General features: G+C 41.0%; 1 protein-coding gene across 2 annotated transcripts; it reads left to right on the top strand.

Moving 5' to 3' along the window:
* Positions 1-647: 647 nt before the first annotated feature.
* On the top strand, positions 648-19,546 carry LOC124144919. 2 transcript variants are annotated; one of them, XM_048385189.1, is made up of 12 exons: positions 648-683; positions 1,237-1,366; positions 2,500-2,587; positions 5,955-6,098; positions 6,760-6,906; positions 10,054-10,153; positions 10,768-10,788; positions 13,565-13,659; positions 15,880-15,957; positions 16,105-16,146; positions 17,428-17,922; positions 18,906-19,546. In XM_048385189.1, the coding sequence occupies exons 2-12, from the start codon at positions 1,286-1,288 to the stop codon at positions 19,151-19,153; spliced, it is 1,539 nt and encodes a 512-aa protein (XP_048241146.1). In that variant the 5' UTR covers positions 648-683; positions 1,237-1,285; the 3' UTR covers positions 19,154-19,546. The 2 variants fall into 2 exon arrangements, with proteins under 2 accessions (XP_048241146.1, XP_048241147.1); XM_048385190.1 differs by lacking the exons at positions 15,880-15,957; positions 16,105-16,146.
* The last annotated feature ends 1,984 nt before the right edge of the window (positions 19,547-21,530 follow it).

Genomic DNA, 21,530 nt, shown 5'->3' with positions numbered 1-21,530 from the left:
CCCATTTATGCCTAAAATTAAAAACTTATTTATGCCTAAAATTTAGATAGGTTATATATATAGATATTGGTGTCTGGCCTCTTGGTAAACCAAATTTAATTTGGGTCTTCCATGGTCAAAGCTGGTTCGTCAGGGTCGTACACGGGCTAAAATTAGATGGGGTTTTCCCCAACGACTTCAACCGATTGACACCTTCAGAAAAGGTCCCCTTCGTCACCACTCGCATGTTTCCGTAACCTACAAAAAAGTCTACATTCGGCTTGTCACGAATGAAAAAGTAGTACTGTATGCAAAATTATAGACTATAAAAATAATAATCAATTGTTTTCTTGCATTATTTAGAAAACGGTAAAAATCATGTTTAACGTCAATACTGAAATCCGTACCGGAACTACCCGAGCTCAATGAATTTATATTTAATGCTTTATACGGGAAAATCCCAATTCTATAAATAAACCTTAAGGCTAATTACCGTGTTACCGCAAAACAATGCAACACGGCCACAAATGTTACCCATGAGCTATCCATTTTATTTTTACGTATGCACAATGCAAACACACCGCAGCCTAATATTTCATTTGAAAATGTCAACATTATATTAAATGCCACATCATTTCTATAATTACGGTAGGTGCGGCCGTACACTGACGCGACCGAAGTTAAGCCACCATTTTGGAACATGGGTGAGTTTGTGTTTTGCTTCTTCGGATTACTGCGTGAAATCGTGTACAATCAGTTGACATGCAGTCACAACTCAAGAATAGCTAGCACAAGTCTAGATTATCAGTGATTACGGGGCATGTCGCAGAAGAACGCAAAACCCACGCCGCATCATGTCTAAACCTCAGGGTCAGCACCTGTCACCAAGAGGCTCAGGTGAAACTGAATCCATGTGAATCAGTGTAGATTTACTTTGACCTGAGCTTCTTGTTGATGAGAGCCGCGATGGGGTCCTGCGGCCATGCCATGTCGAGGCAAGCTGTCTCGGCTATATCTGCAGGTGGTTGTAAAATACTGTAAATCTAACTCGTTTGTGAAAACTATCGAGGTGAGTCTCCATTGGAGCATCGTCTTTTGTCACTCTGGGTGTATGTGTTTGTGTATGTGTATGTTCGATGTATGGGCACATGATGGGATGGGATGTGGTGTGTATGGGGTGGGTTGTGCGTGGTGTAAGGGTTGTCGGGGGCGAATTCTAGATCGGCCTCTGAGACGTGCAAATATTTTCTTTTTCAGAAATGGATTTCAATGGACGTTCTAGATACCTAAGACGCTAGCATGAAACATGGGAGGAAAGGGGATCATCCTGCTTCCTTTTCTCCTCATCTTCTTCTCCATTTCTACTTCCTCAGCCCGAGCTCTTGGTGTAAGTACAGAAGTGATTGGGTCTTCCTTCTTCTGCGTCCTCTTGCACCGAGTAACTGTAGTTATGTCGGTCTTTGGTACATACAATCAACTTAATATCACCATATATAAGTCTTATTCTACTTGGACAAACCAATCTTAGCATGCTTGTAAGATGGCTTTGACATGCAATTGCAATCTCATCCAAGATCGAAACACACAATGTTTAGTTTTGACTCTCTTTAAGACGAATCCTGTCTACCATTGTCTGTAAAGCACACAGCTGGTAGAGTATCCAAACACTAGAGTGAGTGAGTGAGTGAGTTGGGTTTCACGCCACCCTTTAACAGTATTCCAGTTATATCACGGCGTGTCATCTTAATGTGGGAGGAAAGCCCGAAGTGATGCAGGTCTCAGACGTTTACCACTTCGGTGAAACCCACGAGCACGGGTATGGTGCTGACAAACCTAGAAACATAATCGGTGCGAACCAGGATTCGAACCAACAATCATAGGTTTCTGGTGGCCCAAGGGACGCCTTAGACGACTGGGCCATCCATGCCCCCTCCCAACACTAGAGTATGGCACTTATGGCACCGGCTATCCTGATTTCATCTCATATAATTGAAAAAAGGTCCATATTAATTCAAGGGAAAGACTACAAGTATGATATGTGTACTTAACATGAGTATATAAGTTGTAGCAGGATCACGAGGGGTACATGGGGATTTATGCATCTCGCGTTTGGTTTTATACCACGAGCTGGAGTAGTATAAAACCCAATGCCACGAGCAATACAAGCTTCACATGGATTTCTGAGAGACAGAATAAATCCCCATGTACCCCTGCTACAATAAATTTATCTTACTGACATGTTTTAATGTGACATTGTAAAAGAATTAACACAAATTCAAAATTGAAAGAAAACAGCTGTTTGATTGATCTGAGGTTAACTTGTGTTATGTCATACGACTTTCATTGAACCGGAAAAAGCGTGCATCTTTTTGCTTGGAAGCGGGGTATAAGGGATTTATTCCTTCTCTCAGAAATCCACATGCAGTCTGTATTGCTCGGGATGGGGTAAATGAGATTTATTCTTTTACTCATGATTCTGCTTATTCATTTACTCATTCTGCTTATTGTCCTTGTTTACAGGAACCCTCCCAATTCAAGACCGTCATCCTACCCAATGGCACCAAAACTGAATGTGCTGTCTACACAAAAAAAAATCCATGTCCCCCAGGTAAAATGTTTAAACATTAAGTTCTCACATATCATATCTAAAAGAGGTAAAATACTGAGAGTGATCGTTTTCTGTGTTCGCCAAACCACAAAATTTGCGATCTTTCAAATCTGTTTTTTCTCTCTCACCAAATTGAAATTCTATGAATAAGCGCCCCTTATATCTAATTTTAGTTAGTGAGTGAGTATGATTTAACGCCGCTTTAAGCAATATTCCAGCAATATCACGGCGGGTGACACCAGAAATGGGCTTCACACATTGTACCCATATCGGGAATCAAACCCGGGTCTTTGGCGTGACGAGCGAACGCTTTAACCACTAGGCTACCCAACCGCCCCTCAGTTGTAGCAGATCTACATAATTATGCCAAACAGTATGTAAAGCACATCGAAAGGCTTGCATTGGATCTGTCTGTTCTTATTTCAGAAAAAGTTTACAAACTTTTGTTTACAAACAAGAAAAAGTCTGGTTACGTGATACGCCTACACCCTCGGTGTGGTCAATGGAGCAGATATGCCTCTCACGGAATAAGCCAAGCAGAGCTGAGAATGCTCTAGGGATATCGGCTTATGTTTACAAACAAAGCTTCAGAGCTGTCGATGTCCTGTCCCTGTTTCTCTTTTTGCCAGGACACTAAGTACATCTTCCCGAGGCAAGGGAGTTAGCTGACAAAAAAAAGTTCAGTTTCCACACTTGCTGACCTTACTTGGAATTATAGAGTTATATTTTTGCTGGACTAACGAGTCTATGCAAAGTCCAATCAAAATACTTTAATGATATAGACATCCGGTTCATAAACAACATGGCAACTGCCATGCCGAATTCTTTCAATTGCAGGATTTTCAGAGCATGTGTACTGTCAACTGGGCATCCACGGATATTTTCCTCATCTTTTCATGTTTTTAATCAAGGTGCTCAAGTTATATGATGCACTTCGCACGACAAACCCCATTTTATTACAATAAAGATATTTATTATCGATCAGATCGTCTTGACTGGGCGCCACCATTTTGTTGAAGCAAATGCAAGCGATATGAGAGGTGGAATCTGATTGGTCAGTAGGGCGGACCAAGAAGGGACATAACTCATAGTAGCCAGTGGTGGCACGACGATCGAGCTCAGAAATTCCAGCGTAGTTCAGCAAGGGTGGAAACTGGACTTGTAAAGTCAGTTAACTCCCTTGCCTCAGGAAGATGCACTTAGTATTGCTGCACTGGCACTCCCCCAGGATTGGACAAAATGCGTCAATTGATTGTTACATTCCCTCAACTATTTGCTCTGTAAGCACATTGACCTGAACTTTTTGCTCTATAAGCACATTGACCTCAACTATTTGCTCTGTAAGTGAGTGATTATACGCCGCTTTTAGCAATATTCCAGCAATATCAAGGCGGGGGACACGGGAAAATGGGCTTCACACATTGTACCCATGTGGGGAATCGAACCCGGGTCATCAGTGTGACGAGCCAACTTTGTAACCACTAGGCTACCCCACCGCCCTTTTTTATCCCCCGCCCAACAAAGTTGGCGGGGGATATAGAAACGGGCTCCATCCGTCCGTCCGTCCGTCCGTCCGTCCGTCACGCTTTGTTTCCCGGAACATAACTCATAAACCGTTCAATATATTTTCATGAAACTTTACAGGTCTGTCAGGTACATGCTGAACTGGTGCCTTTTGCTATTGAGAAATTTTAGAAATTTTTATTTTTTACGTTTCCATGGCAACAAGATGGACTTAGGTCCGTGAGGGTAGGGTTCGTTTACGGAGCACAACTCATAAACCGTTCAATATTTTTGCATCAAACTTTGCAGGTCTGCCAGGTACATGCTGAACTGGTGCCTTTTGCTATTGAGAAATTTTAGAAATATTTATTTTATACGTTTCCATGGCAACAAGATGGACTTAGGTTCTGTGAGGGTAGGGTTCGTTTCTGGAGCATAACTCATAAACCATTCAATATTTTTTCATCAAACTTTGCAGGTCTGTCAGGTACATGCTGAACTGGTGCCTTTTGCTATTGAGAAATTTTAGAAATATTTATTTTTTAAGTTTCCATGGCAACAAGATGGACATGGTTCCAAACTCATCTTTTTTTTTACCATTTCCATGACAAGTTCCACCTCGGTTGAAAAAGGTTAGGGTTTGTTTAGATTCAATTATGTCATAAATTCTGCAACAGGGGCGGGGGATATAGCCACGTTAGTGGCAAACTCTTGTTTACACATTGACCTCTTCTAATTGCTCAGTAAACAACACATTAACCTCTACTATTTGCTCTGTAAACACATTGACCTCAACTATTTGATCAACACATTGATCTCTACTATCTGCTCTGTAAACAACACATTGACCTCAACTATTTGCTCTGTAAACAACACATTGACCTCAAGTATTTGATCAACACATTGACCTCAACTATTTGCTCTGTAAACACATTGACCTCAACTATTTGCTCTGTAAACACATTGACCTTAAATATGTGCTCTGTAAACAACCCAATGACCTCTACTATCTGATCAACCCAATGACCTCTACTACTATCTGATCAACCCAATGATCTCTACAATCAGAGCAATCCAATGACCTCTACTATCTGATCAACCCAATGACCTCTACTATCTGATCAACCCAATGACCTCTACTATCTGAGCAACCCAATGACCTCTACTATCTGATCAACTCAATGACCTCTACTATCTGATCAACCCAATGGCCTCTACTATCTGAGCAACCCAATGACCTCTACTACTATCTGATCAACCCAATGACCTCTACTATCTGATCAACCCAATGACCTCTACTTTCTGATCAACCCAATGACCTCTACTATCTGAGCAACCCAATGACCTCTACTATCTGATCAACTCAATGACCTCTACTATCTGATCAACCCAATGGCCTCTACTATCTGAGCAACCCAATGACCTCTACTATCTGATCAACCCAATGACCTCTACTATCTGATCAACTCAATGACCTCTACTATCTGATCAACCCAATGGCCTCTACTATCTGAGCAACCCAATGACCTCTACTACTATCTGATCAACCCAATGATCTCTACTATCTGATCAACCCAATGACCTCTACTATCTGATCAACCCAATGGCCTCTACTACTATCTGATCAACCCAATGACCTCTACTATCTGATCAACCCAATGACCTCTACTACTATCTGATCAACCCAATGATCTCTACTATCTGATCAACCCAATGACCTCTACTATCTGATCAACCCAATGACCTCTACGTTCTGAGCAACCCAATGACCTCTACTGTCATGACATTCACACCCTTTCTTCAGAAAGACAGTCTTCTTCAGAAACAAGAACCATTTTGATAAAATAACGAGTTTTGTCCTCAGGACATGAGATAACAGAGGAATGTGACCACAAGTATGGCCCCATGAAATGCAGCCAGTGCAAGGAGAACCTGTACCAGTGTGACTTCACGACCACGGAATACCTCGTCAAGTGCCACCTCCCACTTTGTCCAGAAAATGGGAAAGGTATGGTTTTCCATTCTCCTAAAACAGTCTGCTGGGTGAGGAGATGGCTTCGGTCCTGCCCCACACTGAAGCACATGTAACAGGTTGTGTCGCCTTGAGCAGGTGGCTGGCTTTGTTCCAAATGTGGCTCTGCTCACCAAGCAGTGAATGGGTACCCGGTAGGATGAGATGGCAATGTGGTTGCTAACCTTCTAGTGCCCCACAGGCTGCTTGGGTTGTATACTTCCCGGGGAGCTGAGAATGATTGTTTAGTGCACACTGATCCATTGACCGGGGTAATAATAGTGTAGCGCTTTGAGCATGCCTCTATGGGGTGTGGAAATATAGTGCAATATTTTTTTTATATTATTATTATTATTATTATTATTATTAACATTTTCAACATTTCATCTGTCAACTTGAATTAAACTTGCAAGGAGTAGCAATTTCCTTAAACAGTGTGCCCCTTCAAGATATTCTCTCACCTGCCACTCTGTTGCAATATTGACTGAATTTACTTTTCTCAAGGCAGACCATCAACATTTAACTGATTTATACCAATAAAGATTTTCCTCTTATAACAGCAAGCACAACTCCAGATATGAAAGACAATTCATAGAAATAATTGTCTTTGACTTATTGAAATCATGGCTCATTCCTGCAGTATTTACTTGTGTTTCAGAGACCAAGGTGAAGGTCACTTATTTTAACAACAAGACGTGTCAGCTTTCCTGTGTCTGCAATGAAGCGAATGGCTACACTGGCAAATCAGGCTTGGAATGTAATAAACATCCAAATACTTGTGGCATAGACAAGGAACTGAAAAATGGCAAGTAAAACTGTATTTAGGCTGAGTAAGGGTTACTGAGTTTGTGCAGTGACAACAAAAACAATTGAGTAAGATCAAATGTTTATGATTATTATATACAAGACATGGCATAAAATTTGGGGGCTGACTCGGTGTTGGAAAGGTAACTTACCCTGCTGGTAAGTAGTTTAAAAAGGCAGCCCTGCGGGTTGCATAAGTAAATTTGAAATATATCTGAAAATGATTTAGAACCCTGCGGGTAGATCTAAAAAGGTTATTCCAGAAAAGAAAGGTTGCCCTGCGGGCAATGTAATTTAGAGACCCCGCTGGTCAGTAGAAAGGGTGACACCCTGCGTGTATGAGTGAAAATGAAAATATGTAGAAAGGGTGACACCCTGCGTGTATGAGTGAAAATGAAAATATATAGAAAGGGTGACTACCTGCGTGTATGAGTGAAAATGAAAATATATAGAAAGGGTGACACCCTGCGTGTATGAGTGAAAATGAAAATATGTAGAAAGGGTGACACCCTGCGTGTATGAGTGAAAATGAAAATATATAGAAAGGGTGACACCCTGCGTGTATGAGTGAAAATGAAAATATGTAGAAAGGGTGACACCCTGCGTGTATGAGTGAAAATGAAAATATATAGAAAGGGTGACACCCTGCGTGTATGAGTGAAAATGAAAATATGTAGAAAGGGTGACACCCTGCGTGTATGAGTGAAAATGAAAATATGTAGAAAGGGTGACACCCTGCGGGTATGAGTGAAAATGAAAATATGTAGAAAGGGTGACACCCTGTGTGTATGAGTGAAAATGAAAATATGTAGAAAGGGTGACACCCTGCGTGTATGAGTGAAAATGAAAATATGTAGAAAGGGTGACACCCTGCGTGTATGAGTGAAAATGAAAATATGAGGAAGGGTGACACCCTGCGTGTATGAGTGAAAATGAAAATATGTGGAAAGGGTGACACCCTGCGTGTATGAGTGAAAATGAAAATATGTGGAAAGGGTGACACCCTGCGTGTATGAGTGAAAATGAAAATATGTGGAAAGGGTGACACCCTGCGTGTATGAGTGAAAATGAAAATATGTGGAAGGGTGACACCCTGCGTGTATGAGTGAAAATGAAAATATGTAGAAAGGGTGACACCCTGCGTGTATGAGTGAAAATGAAAATATGTAGAAAGGGTGACACCCTGCGTGTATGAGTGAAAATGAAAATATGTAGAAAGGGTGACACCCTGCGTGTATGAGTGAAAATGAAAATATGTAGAAAGGGTGACACCCTGCAGGTATGAGTGAAAATGAAAATATGTAGAAAGGGTGACACCCTGCGTGTATGAGTGAAAATGAAAATATGTAGAAAGGGTGATACCCTGTGTGTATGAGTGAAAATGAAAATATGAAGAAAGGGTGACACCCTGCGTGTATGAGTGAAAATGAAAATATGTAGAAAGGGTGACACCCTGCGTGTATGAGTGAAAATGAAAATATGTAGAAAGGGTGACACCCTGCGTGTATGAGTGAAAATGAAAATATGTAGAAAGGGTGACACCCTGCAGGTATGAGTGAAAATGAAAATATGTAGAAAGGGTGATACCCTGTGGGTATGAGTGAAAATGAAAATATGTAGAAAGGGTGATACCCTGTGGGTATGAGTGAAAATGAAAATATGTAGAAAGGATGATACCCTGCAGGTATCATCTTCCCGAGGCAAGAGAGTTAACTGTCTATAAACGTCCTGTTTCCACCCTTGCCGAACTAAGGTAGTATTATGGAGTTACATTTTGGCTGGACGAGTCTATGCATAGTCCAATCAAAATCGCGCACCGAAATCGAAATCCGTTCGTACACTGTTGTACAGATTTTGGTCGATTGCAGGATTTGCAAAGCATGTTCACCGCCAACTCGTTGTCAGCAGATATTTTCCAAATCTTTTCATGTTTTTAATCAAGGTGCTCACGTGATTTGATGCATTTCGCGATGTAAGTTTTATCAGAATATAGATCTTCATTGTCGATCAGATCTAACTGACCGGGCGACGCCATTTTGTGTGCGGTTTGTGTGAAGCAAATGCAAGTGATACGAGAGGTGGAATCTGATTGGTCCATAGGAGAGGCTTAGAAGGGACATAACTCGTAATAGCCACTGGTGGTGCTACGATCAAGCCCAGTAATTCCAGCCTAGGGTTCAAACTGGACTTTTAAAGTCAGTTAACTCTCTTGCCTCGGGAAGATGGCAGGTATGAGTGAAAATGAAAATACTTTGGAGGCCGCAAGCCATATAATGATAGTTTACAGAATGATTGACTTGCAAAGCCCCTTCCGACCAGCCCCTTGGTGGAGATGGGGATGGATGGAGGGTCGTAATGACAGCTGAGAGAACAATGGAAACATGCTGAACCACATTTAGGCTCTTGTTGTAAATATTGATAAACAAAATGACATCACATCCATAGTACTGAGCATGCTATGTAGAAAAAAATATTGCATTCTGGGATAGAAAATAGTAAATCGATACAAAGAAGAAATGTGATCGTTCATGGACGATTCTGAATGATAAATGACACCCGGAAATAAAGGGAAAAACCTTACGTAGGTGACAAATATATACATCCGTTGTGTAGACATTAATGTTAATAATAAGTGAAAGGCTTTGTTGATCACTGCACAAACAAAAATATAAAATTAACATTAAAGGTTTCAGAGACGAGAAAAGCATTTTCACCTCATCCAAAAAACATTGCAGCTTTTTCCTCTTGACTTTGACCTTTCACTTTTATAGACAAATACCATCATGTTTTGCTTGTGTGTTTTGTAATGCCGCACTCACATTATTCCAGCTATATGACAGCAGTCTGTAAATAATCCAGTCTGGACCAGACAATCCAGTGATTGACATCATGAGCATCAACCCACACAATTGGGATACGATGACAAGCATCAAGCATGTCAGCGAGCCTGACCACATGATCCCGTTAGTCGCCTCTTACTACAAGCATTGGCGCTTTTACGGCAAGCATGGGTTGCTGAAGACCTTCTACCCCGGATCCTCACGGGTCTACACAGCATGAACTCCACGTGCATCATGTTACTCTCCAACAGTCCCCTGTTCCATCCACTTCACTCCAATTTTTCTTAAGTTTATTTTCCTTCATGCAGGGACGTGTGTTGCATGCAGCCCCGGGTTCCACAATCCCAGCACCGACTACGGTCCTTGTGTTTCATTTGAACCCACAACCCCATCAACCCCATCAACAAGGTGAGTTTCTACCAAATCCACAAATCAACTGAAGGCATTCTTGTAAAAATGTCTTAGGTTTTGATGTTGCTGTCATAGCGACCGATTTACAACAACCATTGTCTGAATGAACATTTAATTCTAAAGGCTAATTACCCTGGAGCCATGCCATCTATCTGCCTTGAAACACTTAATTGCCGTTATTTATAAAATGCTAATCCTGATGAATTGCTGTTTACATTTATTTATGACTTACTAAATGGAGAGAGAGAGAGAGAGAGAGAAAGAGGAGAGAGAATGAGTGAGTGGGTTGCCCAGTGAGAGAGAGAGAGAGAGAGGGGGACAGAGAGACGCATTGTTGTAAGCATCTTGCAGTTTAACATGGATAACCCACACAGACACAGTATACCAGTTACAAGCTGACCTGTCCAATGCTATCTTGTAACATCTTTTCGTATTACATGGACAGGAATTGAACCAATGGCCTGCATTTTGATGCCTCACTCTGAGAGTGTGGATACAAGAATTTGTACTTCACTGAGAAAGTGTAATCCCAAATATAACATTTGTTACATTTAACTTTCTGTATCTTTTTTTTTCATCTCACCCGTCACTGACTCTACACCTGAATACAGTTCTGGCTCTCCTCATCAAGGGTGAGTTCACGATCAACTTTAGGGGGACAGGACAGTAGTCAATAACCCCTGAACTCACTTGGCTTTGCTCGCCTCATTGCATTTCTGCTCCAGTGACCACACTGCAGGTGTCGGCTTGTCACGTGACTCGACTCGTTATCTTGTTTGTAAACAAACACACTTATTCTGAAATAAGAACAGATACAGGCTTTATGCATGCTTTGAGGTGTGCCTTACATATTGTTTTGCATAATTAATATAGATATGCTACTAAAAATGGGACAATGAGGTGCATGACAATATAGCTCTACACATCAAAGTGACGGTTTTGCTTGCACTCAGTTGGACTTTGAATGACAGGATGTATAGGATAAAACACGTCCGAGGGTTGTTATGATATTTAAAACCTGCATCCCGAGGGATTTTCCGAGGGAAAGGGTTTTAAATATCATAACAACCTGAGGGGAAGTGTTTTATCTTACTTATAAACCGAAAAAAGAAACTTTAAACAACATTTATCAACATTTTTATGTTTTGAACATACTTACCATGAACCTTAGGAAACGGGCGTAAAATATCTGTTGCTGGCGTACGGATCTTGAAAAGGACATCCTAAAAAGCAGTGAGGCTTATCAACACCTCTGTAGCCTCGTGGTACACTCACTGGGCTACAGATATGAAGGTTGCGTGTTCGATCCTCGGGAATTTAAAGAAAATATTTGTCATTTGATTTTACATTTCATTACATGTTACAATCTGAAAGGAAGTTATATTAATAAAATACCCAGGACATTATATAAAATCCCTGGGATATTATAACACATTATATAGCAGATATGACTTGAATATCCTATAAAATCCCGGGGATATAATATAAGACCAGGGACATTACAACGCCCCTGTTTATGAGATTTAACCCGACTGAAGAACAATAGGATGATGTCACCGGAGGTTTATAAATGGAGGATAGACACGAAAATTGAAATAGTTTTTCAAGTTTTAGGATATTCTCTCAATGAAAGTGGAACATTTCATGACTTTGATAAACACCTGCTTGTAATCTAAGCAAGCTGGCCATTGATAGTTTTATACAATCTCATTAAAATCAGATCTTAGTTCTCACTGTCGCTAAACAAAGATCTGAGGACATGCCATTAAGGGTCACGTCAGAACGACCTTTCAGCCAACCAATCAGAGCGTTGCTTACCAGATCATAAAAGTGAGTGTCGGAATGGGTTTTCTTATGCAACCAGGAAATATATAACACGGGGTATTTGGAACAACCGTTACAGGTTTTATGATTACATCCATACAATCTAGGCCATCTATAAGCCATTCCAGAATGTTCTTCTTATCAGTTTTAATTTTTTTAATTGAGAATACGTCAAAATATGTTTCGAAGAGTAGTCGCCAGTTTGAAACTTGTGTCGTAAAGCTCGAGAAAGCTGCCTTCTGATTGCTTATGTCAATTTCTTGTCAGTCATGTCATTGGTCGGTCAAAGTTTGCGAAAGGTTGTTCTGACGTAACCTGTAATGGGATGTCCTCAGATCTTTGTTTAGCAGTAGCGAAAAATAAGATCTCATTTTAATGAGATTGTAGTTTTATAATTCAGCCAAAAGTAAAACACACAAGCTTTCTCATCAATTTGCCTCCATCAACAACAAGATTGAAGCCAGTTTACTCTGCGCAGTGCTTGGGTTCCCGGCTTCACTGTGCGGAGTTCTATTGTTTTGGTGGACAGTACGTCGATGGTTCTGTGTGTTTTTTAATCATGCTTAAAATCATTTCCGAGTGTGACGTCACATGCTGTTTCAGTTCTCAAACAGAGACAGAATTCTGCACAGCAAACCCCATAACTCAAGTACTGCGCAGAGTAAAACTGGCTTCTGTAATGTTTATATCTACGTACTAGTGTGTTGGATATAACACATTATCTTACCTCCATGTCCGTATGAAGAGATCTGATTAGTCCACTTGATCTTGATAAAGACAGTGCAACCGTCCTTGGATGGGAATAAATTTCTCATCAGGTCAATAAATCTCTTATACCCCGCCATGAGCAAGGCAGACTGCATGTGGATGTCTGAGTGGTATAAAACCTAATGCAGGACGCATACAACCCCATGTATCCTTCATGATCCTGCTACAACTTATATTATGAAATCGCAAGCAAAAATCCTATTTCGGCACGTGCCTCTGTGATGTTTGACAAGCAAGTGTGTTTTATCATGTATATATAGCAGGGCATGGAGTCATCCCACAGATGACATCCTTACCATGTCAGCCTGCTGATGGGGTTAACCTCTTTGGTCATGTGGACAAGGCATCCGACCTCTGATCAGAAGGTCCGTGGTTCCAATCCCATCACGGGACGCGGAAATTTTATGGCCGCTACATTGGCGCCCAATGTGGGGCTGAGCACGTTCATATTACATTTGAGCAAAATAAGCCTCAGTACCCTACAATGCGGCCCGGGACGTGCCTTCTGTTGACGGGGGAGTATGTTGCAGGGCGTGGAGTCAGCCCACAGATGACATCCTTACCTTGTCAGCTTGCTGACGGGGTTAACCTCTTTGGTCATGTGGACAAGGCGTCCGACCTCTGATCAGAAGGTCCGTGGTTTGAATCCCATCACGGGACTCAGAAATTTTATGGCAGCTACATATATCATTCACCAAACTACAATGTGCATAGGTTAAAAAAAACCCAAAATATTACCTACTTCTTACACTATTTTATGAATTTATATTAAATCCAGTATTAGAAATTTATTCCGCTCTTTTTTCGTCTATATAGATTCTGGCATGATAACAAGATTTGGATTTTAGTCATCATCTCGGTATTCCTTTTAGTCATGGCTCTGTTGGCATGGTGGTGTTGTTGTTGCAGAGGTAAGCTTTGTCCATGTTGTCATCTTCGCTTATTGCTGAAACACATTATTTTTTAACTTATCCTGCATTACTCCTCCATGTGACATTTGCATGGTGTCATGGGGTCAGGTGGGTTCTGTGCTTGGGTCCTGCTTCACATCAGTTTGGAACAACTTTTTCTCATCAGCTGGACCTCACACAGCTTTGTTTCTGTCAAAAGTAAGCAGTAAATGCATGAAAGAGTAATCCAGGAAAAGTATACAAATGTAAAAAATATTCAGATTTTTAATATTTCTTAAATTTACTGAAAACTTTTTCATGAATTATCCAAGTTTAAATCCAAATAACATCTGTGACTAATTTAATATTTTAAATTAAATTTAAATTTAAATTTAAATTGATCAGGGAATTACCTTTGTCTATAAAATTGGAGTCTTGGGGACTGTGGGGGTCCTCGGTGACCACTGTACCAGTAGAATATACCCCCAAGGGAGATGAGAATGAAAATGAGTGACCCCAGATCCATTGACCAGGTTTAATTTTATATTTCCCCCAAACAACTTCTAGACCACTCTGAAAGTAATCTTTATAATTGTCCCCTAACAAGACCAAGATAGGGTATATAATTGCCCAGTAACTTTTATCAAATACTGCTCGATCCCTGACTATAGATTTAACTTGGCAATAGTTTTAATAAACACCCCTTTGTCAACTTTCAAAGTACCCAGCACACTTATGGTACTGGGAACATCTTCTGCACAGGACTCCCAAGCATGCCCTTAAAACCCATCTTCCCAAGTAAGGGGAGTTAACTGACTATGAAAGTCCATTTTCCACCCTTGCCGAACTAGGGTAGAATTATGGAGATGTATTTGGCTGGACAAACGAGTCTCGTGACTCAAAATCGTCATCCTGTTCATAAACCGCTGTGCAGATTTCAGTTGATTGCAGGATTTACAAAGCATGTATGCCATCAATTTAGCATCAACACTTTTTTTCCCACATCTTTTCATGTTTTTGATCAAGGTGCTCATGTGATTTGATGCACTTCACGAAGTACGTTTAATTACAATAGTGATCTTGATAATTGATCAGATTGTCTTCACTGGCAGCCACCATTTTGTTTGAAGCAAATGCTTTGTTAGTTGTTTAACGCCGCTCTCAGCAATATTCCAGTATATGACAGTGGTCGGTAAATAATCAGGTCTGGACTAGACAATCCAGTGATTGACATCTTGAGCATCGATCTACGCAATTCGGATACGATGACATGCATCAACCAAGTCAGCGAGCCTGACCACCTGATCCCGTCAGTCGCCTTTTATGGCAAGCATGGGTTGTTGAATACCTATTCTAGCCTTGATCTTTACGGGTCGCAAGTGATATGATAGGTGGAATCTGATTGGTCAATAGGAGGGACAGAACTCGGGAAATTTCCTCACTGTTCAGCAAAGGTGGAAGCTGGACTTTTAAAGTCAGTGAACTCCCTAGCCTTGGGAAGAGTAGAGAGTGCTGAAGCCCAAATTTATTTTAAGGGGTCTCATGGTGGGATATTGTTGAAAATAAGATAAAATGTAGCATATTCTATTGTCCTGGGCCCCGTTCCACAAAGTGATCGTAACTACAATCAATCTTAGCGACTTACGTCGATTCTAAAATTGTCTTAGCTAAAGTTTACAACCGTTCCACAAAGCGATCTTAGGGCGATTGTAACTTTACAAGTTCTTAAGTAGCCGATCTTAACAAAGATTGGAATCTTCAGCCATAAAGATACGAAATTTTCCCTTGGAGTGGCCTCCCTTGGTCATGTTTAGCAGACAACGTATTTCCTTGCACACCATAATAAAAGTCGCCATCTTTGTTGTTATGGTACAATATTTAAGATTGATTTTAGCAATCCTAAGTTGGTCCGGAGCAACTTAGCATTTTGATCTTAACTCTCTTAGTAAGATTGCTTTGTGGAATGGGCGGCTTTAAGATCGCATACTTAGTGAGTTACAATCAACTTAGCCCTAAGATTGCTTTGTGGAACAGGGCCCTGGGCCCCATTCCACAAGCCGATCTTAGCGCTACGATCTTCGTAAGCCTATGTTTAAAGTATGGGAGTTACGATCATCTTAGCGCTAATATCGCTTTGTGGAACGGGGCCCTGGTTCTAAATGGTTCACATTCTCTGTTGTTCTCTGACTGGGTCATTTTATTGCAATGGAAAAGCTACATCATGTTCATGTGTTGTTGCAGGTCAAGCACATCCATGTAACATTGCTTGCTGTCACAGTACTGCAGTTCAGAACTCACAGATCAGGACACAGGACCTAGGTATGTATTTGTATCATCCTCTATATTTCCAGGGCTTGCATTTCTGTAAACCTACACTCGCCCCTGGAACCATTCCCGTGGTTCTGGGATCTCCAATTACCCGCCCTGGAAACCGATATTTTAATATTCTTTGTTTTTTTAATGCAGAATCCCCTGATCATCCTCCTCCCTACACATGTCTCCTAGAAGGTAAGATTTGTTTGTTTGTTGTTTGTTTTTTTGTTGTTTAACGCAACACTCAGCAATATTCCAGCTATATGACAGCGGTCTGTAAATATTGAGACTGGACCAGACAATCTAGTGATTGATATCATGAGCATCGATCCACCCAATTGGGATCGATGACATGCGTCAACCATGTCAGCGAGCCTGACCACCCAATCCCGTTAGTCACCTCTTACGACAAGCATAGATGCTTTTTACGGCAAGCATGGGTTGCTGAAGACCTATTCCACCCCGGATCTTCACGAGCCAGAAACAACATTAATTACCCATAGGGTTAGAAATAACTGAGTTCATAAAAATTGTATGTGCACTTGTACAAATAACACTTCATGTGTACAGTGTCTTGTTTATGTCATATCGGACAGCATTGTTGACGTCATTTGAATCTTATTGTTAAGTAATGTCTGAATGATGTCACACTTGAAATGAGGTCATAGCTGAAGATTGTTGACGTCATTTGACAATTGTGGTTTTCTAAGACGGTGGTCATGATCAGTGTATTTTTCTAAAGGGAGCTCAAAAGGATTTAAAAGTAATGGGTAATATAGAAATTATTACACTCGCATGTGTGGCATACTGGTTTTGTGAAACTCACTCTTGCTCCGTAAATACAAGAATTCTGACCTAAAAAGGTAGGACACATCATATCGAGAATCTCACCCAAGTGTCTTTTGATATCAAATATATCAACATGAGTTTATAAAAGTGAAAAAATTCCATGCTTTTTCAGTTTGTAGACAGTAATTAGCAGTGTCCTCAGTGTAAAAAGTACTGCTAACAGCTTCAATAGCAGAGCCATTAGTGATGTCATTTGATTGTGACATCATGGTAACCAGTGATGTCACAATGGTCTACATAGCATTGTGATGCAATTTCATTACAGCGATATCTACAGTGTGGAGTCTTTTGGCACTGTCTTCAGTGGCTAAACATTTATGTCAGAGTAAGCAATCTTTTTTTATTGGCTGATGGGGGAAGAGAGATTATTGCCATGGCGATTTTTAATCCATAACAACAGGCGATGAACTGATATACATGTACCATTTTTGTTTGTGCTAATTGGATTACAGTCAAACCTTTTTGTTCGCCCCTCGAAATCATTAATCAGGAAACCCACCTTCCTTTGAAATCTGCAGACATATATTTCAGTGACATTACTCAATAACATTGATCCATTTATTCAGATTTTGTTAATCCAGACAATTTCAGCGGGTAATTTTAATGTAATTCTATTCAACTTGCCAGGGGATTCATCTCATGGAGTTAGTGGTCATCAGCCAAATGGAATTGCTGGTGCCAGGCCAAATGGCATCCCTAGGGTCAGTCCAAATGGCATCCCCGGTGCCAGGCCAAATGGAATCCCCAGTGCCAGTCCAAATGAAATCCCAAGTGCCAGTCCAAATGGAATCCCCGGTGCCAGTCCAAATGGCATCCCTGGTGCCAGTCCAAATGGCATCCCTGGTGCCAGTCCAAATGGAATCCCTGGTGCCAGTCCAAATGGAATCCCAGATGCCAGACCAAATGGCATCCCTGGTGCCAGGCCAAATGGAATCCCCGATGCCACACCAAATGGCATCCCCAGTGCCAGTCCCAGTGCTCATGAAGATGCTGAAAACGGACCAAATGGTTCAACTGGGAGTTCCATCTCAGGGAGACGCACCCCGACTGGAACTGATGATCCGTCCATCAGACCCCTTGGGGGACAGCCTGATTCACTGGACAGTGGAGGTGACAATACTGGTGAGTGAGTGGGTTAATTGTGAGTGGGTTGGTGACTGTGTGAGTGTGTGAGTGAGTGTGCAGGTGGGCATCTTTTTCTTTAGACAAGGGCGTTAACTGACTATAAAAGGCCAGTTCCCACTCTTAGACAGGCTGGAATTTCGGGGCTCAATTGTAGCGCCACCAGTGCCTATTACAAGTGACGTCCCTTCTATGTCCCTCCTATTGACCAATCAGATTCTACCTCTCCTATCACTTGCATTTGTTTCAAACAAAATGGCAGCACCCAGTCAAGATGATCTGATCGATAATCAAGATCTGTATTGTAATGAAATGCGTCTTACCCTACGAAACACATCAAATCACGTCAGCACCTAAATTTGTAACATGTAAAGATTTGGAAAATATCTGTTGATGGCCAGTTCACAGTACACATTCTTTGCAAATCCTGCAATCAACTGAAATCTGCACGGCAGTTGCCATGTTGTTTATGAAACACGACTATGCTTAGACTCATTAGACCATCAAAACTCTATTTTCGAAAATTCCAACCAAGTTCGGCAAAGGTGGAAACTGGACTTGTATAGACAGTTAACGCCTTTGCCTCAGGAGGATGAGCTTTGAGTGGGTGGATGAATGAGTGAGTGAGCGGGTTAGTGGGTAAGTGAGTGAGTTGGGGTTTACAGCTAATTAAGCAGCCCGATTGCCACACTCCGTTTTTAAACCATGCTGTGCTTGGATATCAAATGAAGTATATCTCCTTTGTAGCCCTATGAAAGTGACACCTTGGTACGTATCTGAAGGTCATTCACAAGGTCATAGCCTGAATTGTTTACCACCCAGAATGATGTACTGTAGGCCAATGAAACTTGTTACATGTCATCCTTAGGGTGGAGCAAAAAAATATTTAAAAGACCGTGAGAGACTAACATAAAATGTCAAGGTCACTGTGAAGGTCATTTGTCATTTATTTATTACTGCATATTGATAACTTTATGTTTCAGATCACTTTTTGGGGTGGGATCCTTTGACCTCAGAGGCAACAAGCTTGAACCTGCCAAGGGAAGGAGTGCCAGACCCTGAAGAAACAGGACGCAAAGTGCCTATCCCAGCTCAAGATATTGGCACTGGTTCTGATGTTGAACACAATGATGACAAAGAAGAAGCTCAGGCCCTGCTGGATGGGCCTGCTTATGGCCTGGTGGAACTGGACAAGGACAGAGACATGTCACGTGTACCACTGGTACAGTGAGTTGTGTCACTCGGACATTGGTTGTATGTATTCACAGGTGATGGAGGAACAAAATGTGTACGTACACACCTGTTAAGTATTGACGGTGGTTATTTTCTTTACTGTCAGTAAAGGTGTAACAGTGTTTATTGGTACAAGCTAAGTCAAGTTGATGTCTTTCTGCTCTCTAAAAGATGTGACAAGTACAGTTGAAGAAGATATAAGGTGAATGTTTATTTACTGTTATAGCAAATTGTCAGCAATACAGTATGTTTTACTGAAACAACAAACTGGCTTTGAAATTGTTAAACGTATTAAAAGTACCGTATTTTCTTGAGTATAGTGCGCACCCATGTATAATGCGCACCCCTCTAGCGGGTTCAATATTTTGGGAAAAAAAGAAATTTGAATATTATGCGCAGAAAAAAATGACACCGTACCCTTTCAGCGAAGTCCGGCAAACGAACGGGTGATGAGAAACTTCGTCAGTACAAATTCGAAATTTGAGATAAAAAATCACCAGACATGTCGATTTACCGTTTAAATTGTATTTTTTGTTCAGCTAGGCATTGTTTTATATCCAGGGATTAAGATTACCTTGTGTATTTTCTCGTAAACTAAGCCGGACACAGCAATCAGCTGTACACACGTTTTCTTGGAATCTACCGGTGATTCGGTCAAGACACACCCAATGATATAACTTTACAGGATTTTAATGCAAGGATCGGCAAAAGTTGTTTCTGAAACTATTTTTTTATCAGGAATAATATATTCCAATATCTTCTTAATTTAGATGCAGCTTTTACTAAACATATTTAAAATAATAATAACCCTAAGGGAAGCAGCTGATCGCTATTGCCGGGTATTATTTTTTACATGGAACCAGTCTGACCAGTCACCGTCAAGGCTCCCGTGCACGTGATCGCGCGATCGCGAGAATTACGTGTTGACATAGAATCGTCCAACAAAAACAAATATGACTTTAAACGAATCAAAGTATGGCTTTTATGATATATGTATCCATTCTCTGTCAACTAAAGTTTGTTTCAAGGCGTCAATAGCGGTAATCTGACCGTGGCTGCTGTTAATAACGGTGAGTTGTGCGATCTTCCGATCGCTTCACACACGATTTCGCCGAAATTAATTAAAACAATATTAAATGGAATTTTGAATAAAATTAATGAAATAAGTTACAAACATAAGTCCAGATATACAAAGAACACTTTTTAGACAGTGTAATTACGTGAATAATTTGCGAACTTCAGTATGGATTTGTTGACATGGTATTTCCGGTGTTACGTGCACCGTCATGTCTTTCCATGGGGGAAAAACATCAAAACTCATAAGTAAAACTGTGTTATGAAAATATCGTATGTATCGCGATACATGCTTTCCAAATGGATGCATCGTATCGTGGGCTGTGCATCGGGATACAATACTGTATCGCCGTATCGTTACACCACTAACTGTCAGTACTTTTCAGATTTATTGATCTTAGACAAGCTTCCTGTATGATGTCAATTTTTCAATTATGCACAAACATTTCACAAACTAGACACAATTTATATATATATATATATCTGATTTTCTCCAAAGTTTCATTTGTAATTGTACTGACTTGGTCTTATAAACTGATGTGAATGCTCTGAATAATGAAATAATTATATTTAAGTGGTGGGCGGGCTGGTGGGTTCAGTCTTTTGACTGTTTCATATTTTGTTGACACTTCTCTCTCCTTCCCCATCCCCCACCCACCCCTTCTCTTTATGTATAAATCATTTCATCTCCCAAATACATGTAACATTTCTTCACCTCCCTCCCACAATACATGAATGATTTTTTTCCAGACGACATACACACCACCACTACCCTTCGTATAATAAACTACCAGTCCCTAAATAATGAAATAATGTTCAAATTTATGATATTTATGTTTTAAAAAATATAAGTGTCATCAGTTCCAGCATATCCCCATTATATGAAGTTGATAACTTTTGGTGATCCCCCTCTTATGCCGTGTCTTGCCCACTTGTACAATTGGGGCGGTCGGGTAGCCTAGTGGTTAAAGCGTTCGCTCGTCACGCCGAAGACCTGGGTTCGATTCCCGGCATGGGTACAATGTGTGAAGCCCATTTCTGGTGACCCCCGGCGTGATATTGCTGAAATATTGCTAAAAGTGGCGTAAAACCATCCTCACTCACTCAGTCCCCTTGTACATTTAACGACCAGTCAGGGGCACGGGCTGCCCAGTTGTCTAAGGCACCGTGATTCGCAGTGCAGAGATGCCTCCCTTGGACACGCCAGAAAACTATGATTGTGGGTTCGAATCCCGGTTCGCCCCGATAATGTTTCTAGGTTTGTCAGCACCATACCCGTGCTCGTGGGTTTCACTGAAGTG

The sequence above is a fragment of the Haliotis rufescens genome, unplaced genomic scaffold (assembly GCF_023055435.1).
Source record: "Haliotis rufescens isolate VD_foot unplaced genomic scaffold, xgHalRufe1.0.p SCAF_55, whole genome shotgun sequence".
Classification (NCBI taxonomy): domain Eukaryota; kingdom Metazoa; phylum Mollusca; class Gastropoda; order Lepetellida; family Haliotidae; genus Haliotis; species Haliotis rufescens.
The sequence above is the reverse complement of the archived record's forward strand: the minus strand, read 5'-3'. Positions and strand labels throughout refer to the sequence as shown.